The 10,635-nt window shown below is 39.8% G+C and overlaps 1 protein-coding gene across 1 annotated transcript in view; it reads left to right on the forward strand.

Annotated features, from left to right (window-relative positions):
- Positions 1 to 9,118, forward strand: part of SYN2 (synapsin II) — a 240,503-nt gene extending 231,385 nt beyond the window's left edge. Inside the window, exons 12-13 of the mRNA XM_063121222.1 lie at positions 4,201 to 4,444; positions 8,199 to 9,118. Coding sequence (XP_062977292.1) covers positions 4,201 to 4,444; positions 8,199 to 8,334 — 380 coding nt within the window. The 3' untranslated portion in view covers positions 8,335 to 9,118. The remainder of the gene's footprint in view (positions 1 to 4,200; positions 4,445 to 8,198) is intronic.
- Positions 9,119 to 10,635: the final 1,517 nt, after the last annotated feature.

The raw sequence follows: 10,635 nt of genomic DNA on the forward strand, positions 1-10,635 counted from the left end.
GAATGTATTTAAGTTCAATTAGAGAGTTTCTTTGGTGGTTATAAAGTAGCCATGTGGTCTTGTACAAAACTAAAGCAAATGTTTACCAGAAATTCCTTATCTACATAATTCAGGTAAACTACAGCTGTTTGATAGAAAAAGTCAACAAGGCCATTAAAAAGCCTTGCAAGATTAATCATCTTCTTTTCCAACATTGGGCTAGACACTATACTGTTTTGGGGCTTTTTAAAAAAAGAAATGAAGTTCATGGATTCATCATTGGGCTATGTTGTTCTATATTAGCTGAGGTTATTGCCAAGCAATTTAAATAAAAAACAATGCAGCTATGATCTATTCTATTATTTTGAGCATAAGCAACAGAATATTTGAAGGAATGTAAAAGGCTTAGGCTTAAAAGGTCATACTTGTGACTCAAGTATGTGTAAATAATAAAGCAAGGTGACCTGAGGGGTTTTATTTTTACCAAACTTTCTTATAGCCATAATTGCTTATGACTGTCACATAACCAATGGCTATGTGCATAATCTTACAAGCAATACCCAGGCAGGCAGTTAAACTGTTGCAGAAAATCTCGCCTGTAAGCACTGAGGTGCGCAACTCAAGCATACTGTAGAACTAGCTGTGAGCAAGGGAAAGAATTGTATTTTGTCAATTAGAGTCTAATACTAAGGTAAATAGTAGTCCCTAGGTTAATACAAACAAGTCTGTTTTCTTGTGAAACAATGTCAGGGTCTGGTTTTATTTTCCTTGCAAACACTGCCACAAAAAGTTTAGCTTGGTTACCAAGTGGTCATTTTCTTTCAATTCAGGCTGATGAGCTGAGAATTATAAGATGCTTTTAATGACAATTTCAGTGCTTCGGCATAGTTTTCTGCCCTTTTCTTTCCTTTGGTCTATTATAATAAGAACATTCCGCTTTTGTGGTTATTGTTTCTGGTTAGCGGTCTCTTGATAACTACACCAATGATTTTGGTTGTGTAGAATGAGTGCATCCCCTTCGCCAACAGGTTCACACACACACACCCCGTCCTTCTCACCTCCAAATCTCAGTCCAAGTGAACAAAAACAGCTTCCTGCTCTGGGGTGAAGAAGTGAGCCTGCTGACTGAATGCCATTAATATCAAGCCATGATTGTTCTTTTGCATGTAGTAGTCTGAGTATTTACAGGTGCTTCTGTGCATTGTTTATGGGCTCTGCGTGTGTTTGTGTGTGTGTGTGTGTGTGTGTGTGGTGAGCAGACCACAGAGAAAAAGAGTTGCATTCCAGCAGGACTTCAGTACGTTTAATGCAAAAGGTCTTAGAAGGGCACACACCAGTTACTGCCTACCACAGATCAGAAGCAAGCCAAAATGTCTCTCTGCATGCTAGCATGCTTAGGTGCAATATTGTGGGAAATTGGGAGCTGATATTTTACAGTGTAGGATTAATGTCCAAGGGATTGGTGTGTGTGTTTTTTGTTTTTGTTTTTTTAGTAAAAGCTTTTTAAATTATTATTATTATTGTTGCCTTTTTGTACCAAACCAGCTGCAAGAAAGTGAGCAAATGCTGAAGTGTGACTGCAGTATATATTTTGTGAAATATCTTGTACAGCTTAATGTGCAATAAAAAAAAGTTACATCTGTCTTCAGTGTATAGTTTCTGGCATACAAGCCTCCATACCCAAATGGGGGGAAATCTTTTAAATTCAGCAAAGGAAAGCTAAGCAATTAAAGAATGATTGTTTTAGTAGGATGCAAAACAGAACATCTTTGCGAAAATGGCCCAAATTCAAAACCTCGCAATGTATTGAAAATAAAACCTCCAAGTGAACACACTAGCCCTGATTTATATAGCATGGCAATTATAAGGAAAATGGAGTGTGGGTGTGATCACGCCTGCTGATTCTACCTATGACCAATACACATTCACTAAAGCTTGTGAACAGACCTACATGCATACAAGCATTTGCACAGTCCGAGATCCCATTTAACTTTGAACGCATATAGCATCTGTTCACAAGCTCTCACGAACATACTTAGGTTTTGGGCAGGACCAGCAGACATGATCCTGAGTCCTCTTTCACACACATTCCCTTTACATGCCATGTTGCATGAAGAGGGATATATAACTAGTCCCACAGAGAAAATTTCTTTGCCATGTACCCTATTTCTTCGATTCTAAGACACACTTTTTTCCCATATAAACATCTCTAAAAATGGGGTGCGTCTTAGAATCGCGGGTGTGTCTTAGGTGTTTTTTTTTTCTGTTAGTGGTACTGAAATTAGTGTGCGTCTTACAATCGATGGCGTCTTACAATCGAAGAAATACGGTACTTCAATATCCTCACATAGTTGAATGTGAAACATCAAGGTTGCCTCAGGATCAGTTGTAAAATCCTGTTTGATTGATTTTCTAAATCATCTAAAATGTTCACTCTGTATTTGCCCTTCATGCAGAGGTGCTATTTGGGGTTTATGGAAAGAGAGGAGAAAAGATTTTTCAAGAACTGTGAAGTTTTCATAGGTATTCTATTCTTGGTAGATCTTCTAGTCAAAACAACATGTGGACATCACATACAAGATAAAGCACAGCTCATGTGCTGAATAAATGTGTTACTAGTTCATTTTTCAGTTAGAAAGTATCCAGCCTGAGTGATGATGTGGCATCATTCTAATAGACTGATAATCAGCTGATAATATCAGAACGTAAAGTGTGCTGCACAAACCTCTCTCATGATTTGTACAATGCGAGTGTTTCCTTTCCATCTGAGAACATACTCAGAAGAAAGGCACAGTGTCTTTTGTAGAGATCTGTCTTCCACCTTGATGTCTGCCATATGCAAATATTGATCGCTCCCTCTTCCCAGTCCAGAGCACAGTGTGCACTCTGAGGCACACATGGAACTTCTCCGAGAGTGTTCTTCCCCATCACTTTCCTGGAGAGGCCAGCTCTTTGCATACCCCTCTTTGCATGCACAGAGCTTGTCCCCCCCTACCCCAACCTGAAGTTAATGGGGAAGCCCTTGCAAGCAAGTCTGGGATCCAAATTACTACTGAGGTTTACATGAGGGGCTTGAACTAGCCCAGTGGATTTTTTTTTCACATTCTATTGCAAACTTCTTTTGCCACTGGCCTGGGGTGATGTTCAAGAAAAAAACAAGTTTAAGTTCTCCTTGGGCTCATGGAACTAAATTCATGATACTTTGGATCCTAGCCAGAGAATTTTATAATGGCAGTGGTGGTGAAATGCTATGTAGTTGTACAATGGTGGACACAACATTCATTTGTTGGCATCGTAAGTCTTAAAGGCAAGCTATAAATCTTTTTAAACTGAACTACTTTGGATCCAGCCATTGGACCCTTTAAGGTCACTGGGACTAAATTGGCTCCAGTCCAAGAAGTCCAGGGATGCAGATTCAGCAGTACTTTAAAATCTACTGCTTACATAGCTTTATAAAAGGAAGCCAGACGTCAGCCTAAGGCATGCACTCAAGGAGCTTTCAAATGTCTGCAGTTCAGCCTCGGTTAGCTAAATATCGGTTAGGTTACTAAAATATGGAGCTGCCCTGGGTTGATCTTGCAAGGCCTGAATAGGTTTGCTCCCTCATAATCTCACTGTAGGTCACTCAAGCAGTACCTGGTTCACGTTTTTCAAAATAGCTGCTGAAGTATCATTAAATCGCCATGGCAAGTATACACTTCTATATGACATTTAAAAACAAACAAGCAAAACAGACCCCCAAAGCTTGAAGTATAGCAAGAAGATAACTAGCTTGGGCTGATATTGTCTTATGCCTTGGTGTATATTACTATACATACTAATAACCTGGCTTCTCCTAGTTGTAACTCCCATTGCATTCAATTTGAATAGAGCAATTTAGGATATGGTTCTTGCTTATCAGACGCTTAGAAGTGAAACGGAGAAATGCTGTCATTAATGTAGTCTGCTCTAGATGGTTATTATCCTGTGGATCACAAAGAAAAAGGCGTGACTGCCAGAGTAATACCCTTTCTCAGACCACCTCAGTATTGGTGTGGGGGTTTGCAAGCATTCCAGTTATGCAGCAGGATGGCTAATGACAATGAGTGCCAAAACGTGACTTTATGGCATCCTAACGACACTGAACTTTATTGGTTACAGGTTTATATTTTAAAGTGTTGGATATAAGAGCGAGTACAAAATTACTGATACATTATGAAGTTTTTCTTGTACTGAACCTAGGGGGCCCTGTGCAACCCCAAGGAATCCAATCACAAAGCCAGGAGCCATTGCAACCACAGCGCGTGTTCCTTCCGGGGCAGCCAGCAAAGCCCTCAAGTTCCCTGCCTCCACGACCACCTGGCCCTGCAACTCAGCAACCCTGCGCCCAGGCCACGGGTCCTTCACATGCCGGGCCAGCAACAGGCACAGAGACTGAGCCTTCACCAGCTCCACCACAGAAGACTCAGTCACATCCCCAACTGAAGTAAGGCCTTCATTTTATTTTCTCCGCACTTGTTTTGTATGGCTTCAGTTTGCCGGAGAGGTTTGAATGTAACCTGTACAAATCTCCTGTTCTGTAAGGAAAAAGGAGAGACTTTTTTTACCTTTAGAACAGCTCTGCTTCTCTTTGACCTGCAACAGGAACTTTTCCAATGAGAAGAAAACGTTGCTGAAAAAGCAACATTTCCTGCAATACATGCAGATTTCTGCTCATATTAGGCCAAATTTGAGAATGTGTCATCCTCTATATCTCCTCACCACCCCAAAAGGCATTGACTCATGTTTGGATGTGCTGTCTGTAAGACAGCTGCTGAGGGGGGGGTGAGGAGAAAGCCTTATCTACTTAAACTTTTAACCTTGCAGCCACTCAGACAACAGCAGCTTTCCAGTTTAAAAGGCTGGACTAAAACCCATGGGATGTTTTTTCTTGCCAAAAATGTTTCTTCCAAGGCAATGTGTAGGTATACCCACATTTATTACACAAGTAATACATTCCAGTACTGCATACAACGAACCCAAATCCATCATTAGTGGAACCCATAAGTTAAGTAAAAAAAGTTTAGCTGCAGGCTTTGATTTTTATGGAATTCATAATTTTAAAGCATGACTATGGATGGGTAATAACAGAAAGGAAAGAAATATTATTTGTGATGGGTTTGAGGACAGAAAAATCAAATAAATTGGACAGTATCAAAAGCCATCTCAGAGCAAAGGAAAATTGCTTCTGGGCTTACAAGTGATATAACCCTGCATTTCTGTTTCAAATGTGCTCATCTTAGATTCCCAGAAAAACACATTCTCTGGCCAAGTATAGCTTTCACACACTACTCATAAACACATAGAGTACAGACAGCCACGCGTAACGAACATTAATCAGGATTTTCTCCTTCCACCTCTCTTTAGTGAAGTTGTTCCCATTGTGAACACATTGTGAAGCCCAGACACGCTGTAACACCTTCACTCTAAGCCATGCATCTTCTTCTACTGAGTCCTGAAATAGAGGATTCACTACATCCAATGTCAATAGGCAAGACAGTAGCAAGAAGTGATGGTATTCCAGTATGTGCACACACCAACAAAATCTTTGTACTGGCAGATCACAAACCCAATATTTGTTTATCTCACCTTTCTCTGTAAAGTAGACAAAATGTGGATTCTAGCAACAAAAATTAAAGAGCAACAATTAACAAGCAGAAAATTAAAAACAATACACTGTAAACAGAAGCAATAGAAAATCAAATCCTAAAAGGCTTTTAGTTATGCATGTAAACTTATTTTATGTATTTACTTGTATTTAAATTGATGGTTTTAACTATATAGTGCCTGTATGATTTCCCCCATCAGGAAAACCCACACACATATTAAAAGGCTGATTAAAAATACACAGCTAAAATGGTGCCAACTGTAAAGGTACAGAGCTATAGGTGCATGTTGATAGGCTCGCTTGCCCTGTACATAGCTACACGCATCCATACCACACTAAAAAGATGGAAGACCAGTGTTAAGGCTGCCCACTCCTTTGAAGATTGCACCACTGTCCCATTCTTTTTTAAACATCAGGATTTGGGGGTTTGAACAAAGTTTGAAGGAATACAGAAAAAGCACAGCATGACAATAATCTGATAGCACCGTTGTTTAGAAGCCCTGTAACCCCTTTTTGTTACAGAGTGTCATATAAATATCATAAATGAATAAAAGAAATAGTTAGTGAACAAAGCATGGCTCTGGCCCTAGTGAATAGGTAAATGCATAGCGCAGAAGCACCCAGACATGGGGCTGCTAGGAGAGAGATGCTGTAGAGGTTACAGTGGGATCCACATACCTCCAAATGGATATTATTTTCCAAATCACTAAGTATTAGAGTTAGCTTGCCTCAAGATGAACTGTCTCACTAAAATACTTTCAAGGTAAGGCCTCTGATCCAGAATGATTCTTCTGCCAGTGGAAGATTGGGGGATCCTCGAGAACAGATTTGAAGGGCGGCTGCAGGGGAGAAGAGTGAATGCAGAAGTCCCATTCCGCTAGTGGTCTCCTTCAGCTGGCGGAAAGACAATTCTGGATCCAACCCAAGGACCTCTCTAACTTCAAAAGAATGACTGTAAAATCATGTGAAAGTTAAACAGTCGTAGAACATTGGCCTGGAAACTTTCCAGTTCCCCTTTTCTCCATACCTCTGTTCTTGAATGAGATTTAATCTTCCATTATTCAAATGTAACTTTTTAAAAAGTCTCTGCTTACATCCCAGTCCTAAAAGACGTCTGAGCCTGCAATGCCAGAGTCATACCCCTGGAAAGGCCAGCATCATGGTTAAGTGTCCTTGATTTCCTGGCATGGCACATCTTGAGGTCATTCCAAAAACAATTGAAAGCTATAGCCATGTAGGGTGCCATCAAGTCTTACTGAAGGGAAGTAACAGGCTTATTCCAATTCATATTCCAATTTCCAAAATAAATAAATAAATCAAACCCAATTGCCAATAGGATTAACTGTACTCATTCTCTTTGGCATTTCCGTGCCTTCCATTCTCACCCACGTGCTGTTGCTTAACATGTGCATGCAGGTTATTAGCCTGTGAATAAATATTTAATTAGGCCATTTATTTTTGAGTTTCTAATCAAGTGAAGTCCTGCTTTGCCTTTCCACCCCCTCCTTTCAGTGAATATTAAACCCTGGTACAATGGAAAGGAAAGACTGAACACACACAGGCAGCACTGCTTGCTCTGACTTTTGACAAAAGGTGTGTGTTCAAAACAAGCCAGCTGTGAATCGCTGCCTCATGGTGAGGCATATAGTACAGTTAGCACAAGCCACATAATGTGGAGGCCTCACAGCTTTTTCCTTCTACCAGCCTTCGATTGTATAGGATAAATCAGGCAGAAAAGTGTTTGCTACTATTCGCACAATCTGCTAACTTGCATTCAGTCCAGTCCTATTAAATTGAAAAATATAATTCCAGGGAAAGTGGCTTGAGTATTACAGAGGTAAGGTAGATGTATTTGTTTTGAGGTACCATCTGGAATTGCAACATTCAAGTGGTATTTGCTATTCACCAGGATTACACACTTTGGATACAATCCACAGAAAGATAAGTATCCTTAAGGCTGTAATCCTAATACATTTACTAGGAAGCAAATCCTGTTGACAACAGCAGGACTTATTTCTGAGCAAACACCTAGGGATTGCACTACACAATGTGGGATAAGTTTAGTTTACGTAAATCTTTTGGATTATTTTATCAGGTATGAAATCTCACTGAAACCAGTAAGGCTTATTTTCCAATAAGCACTGTTAGGAATAAGCTACATTCATTTCAATGGGACCTCAGCACTCTTAACATTCCCTAGTCCAGAATTTAATCTACACTTTGATGTAATGTGTACTCTGATGCATAATGCAGTTCTTTTGAGTTTCAGAGAGGTTGCCGTATGTTACATTTTGTGTATAGTCTAATACTCTGCCTACACTGCTGAAGGGACGATCAGCGTGGTCAGCTTTGAATCCAGATATTGTCTGCTCCAAACATATGACCATTTGTGTCAAAGCTAGCAATGGTGACCATCTATCTCTTGAGAGAAGGAGATACAGGGATCACAGCCTATATCTCCTGCCCATTATATGAAATTATAAGTGGAATCCTGAAGGGTGGCTTTACCAGTAATCACAGGATAACAGCATTTGTTTGGAAGCTTCAAATATGCTAACCTTGCTGTGGATTTGGTTTCTGTTTTATCTTGCAGCAAATCCCAGTCTCTGACCAATGCCTTCAACTTCACGGAGTCGTCCTTCTTTCGATCATCCGTGAACGAGGATGAAGCAAAAGCTGAAACCATCCGAAACTTGAGAAAATCTTTTGCCAGCCTCTTTTCGGACTAGCCATGTAGAGTCAGATTCTGTGCGTCTGTAACATGTTTAAAAGTCTATCATGAACATCATTTCGCAAACCTAATTCGTGAATGGTCCTCCTTTGCTGTTCCAACTGTTGTATTAAGCAATATGTTATGCTTTTTTTTAAAAAAAGAAACTATAATGAGATACACTTCAGGTATATTTTTTAAAAAGCCACTTTAAAAAAAAAGCCAAGAGGAAAAGCTATACAGCAGAACGCTTAAAGTTCTCGTCAACTGTGATATTGTGGCCTTACCATTAAATGCACTAGGTCATCACATTGGCCTCTCCTTTGTGAAAACATTAGAACCACCCACCATTATGTTGTAAGTATTCCTCTCACTACAGTTTTCTCCAGTGCTCAACAACCCACTGCATGTTATTTGTTTATTTAAAGTATCTTGTCCTGCAAGGCTACAGTCGTGAAACCTGCTTTCTTGTCCCAAGATCTTTAGGATACAGCTTCACACTGGTGTTTGCTCTTGACCCTCTTTCACCTTATGAGAAACTAAAGCAGCTTTCTTCCCATAGCAAGCTTTCCATCAGTGGAATGTAGCATTCGGATATGCTACTAAGAACAATTCCCTAGGATGAACCCATGTTATAAAGTTACATGTGTCTATATCATTGTATCCTCACGTCTGTTGTACAATTATTTGCAACCTGTTGACAGTGACATTCAATTTGTAAAGTGCCATGCATGACCTCATGTTACCCATAATTCCTGTAACCTAATAAAAGCAAAAGTCTATACCTGGTAGTAAGCACTGTTCTGCAGAATGTGTATGCACTGTGGTACTGATTTCTCTAACAAGCAGCCTGAATAAGATCTAAAACATTCTTTTTCTATTTACTCTAACTTCAAATCACCCATGGTTAGTAACTGACCGGAAGAAAATATATATCACTGTAACACAATACTTGACAGAAATGAAGCACTTTGTCTTCTGGACTATATAGTTATATTGCTAAATACTTGTCTATAACATTCATTTATTGCCTTTCTATATTGTCCAACAGCCAAAGCTCTCTGGGCAGTTCATAGCATGATAAAACATAAAATAACCTTCTTTAACATTAAAAAATTAAAAAAGTTCAAAAACAAGTTTAAAAATTGACAATGAAACTACCAAGACCTGTTACACTAAAACATCCCATCATATGCTGTGAAATGCCTGGAATTAAAAGAAAGTCTTAGTCAATGGGCTTTTCTACACGAGGCTGTTAATCTGCTGCATCTACTTTTGGTTACATCACAAAATTGAGATCTGAGCACTACATGAGGAGTGTTTCCTTCCCTGCTTTTCCACTATACCACAGGCACTGTGGTATAGGAGAAATGCAAAAGTGGAAACAGTGCTTTCTTTCACCATCAGAAGTAATACTCTAACCCTAATCTACCCAGTAACAAATATTCATTGGGCAAACTACCAACAGAATAAAATACAGTACAAAGTTTTTTAAAAAGCGTAGAATTATATAAATATAGAGAATAACATAAAACCTAAAAAAGGGGGGGGGAGGTCTCTAAAATGCCTGGGAGAAAGGAAAGATCTTTGCCTGGCATTGAAAAGATAGGCAAGCCTTCTTGGAGAGGTCATTCCATAAATGAGGAGGCACCTGGAAGACAAACTGTGAAGATAATCTAAGGGAAGTATGTTCCTTTAAATATGTTTATCCCACGCCATTTGAGGCTATAAAGGTTTACATTAACACAGTGAGCTGATTCACACAGTCTGCATCAAAACAGCCCACAGGTTGCAGATGGTTCATTAAATCACACTACCAACCCACACACTCCAGGTTCAGATGTCACAATAAGGCATGGTGTTTGCCCTTCAAAGCTTGAATATTCACAATAGTCACCTGCACAGTGGGTAGCAGTGATCATGCAAACCAAGTCTTTGAACTGGGTTTGGAAATGGACTGGAAGCCAGGGCAGCTGCTGATCACATTGATTAATCCCAATTAGTAAGCTAGCAGTCTGGGACAATGTTAGGCTTAGGCCCATATGCTTCCTGGTTCCAAAACTATTTAACAGGGGCCTAGGACTTTTACTCACAGCCCTCAGTGTCCATTGGTATGAATAGGACTTTCCCCACAATTTAATTGTCCTGCAATGAGCAATACCTAAGGGGCTATACCCACAGGACTGCACCCTAAATTGGTGAGTACCACAGACAGGGCTTTTTTTTATGATGGCCCCACACTTGCAGTATTCCTCCCCCCAAGGATTCCGTGGGAATTCATGGCCCTAAAATACTTATTTTAAAAATTCTTTCAAGCTTC

The sequence above is a fragment of the Elgaria multicarinata genome, chromosome 3 (genome assembly GCF_023053635.1).
Source record: "Elgaria multicarinata webbii isolate HBS135686 ecotype San Diego chromosome 3, rElgMul1.1.pri, whole genome shotgun sequence".
Taxonomy (NCBI): Eukaryota; Metazoa; Chordata; class Lepidosauria; order Squamata; family Anguidae; genus Elgaria; species Elgaria multicarinata.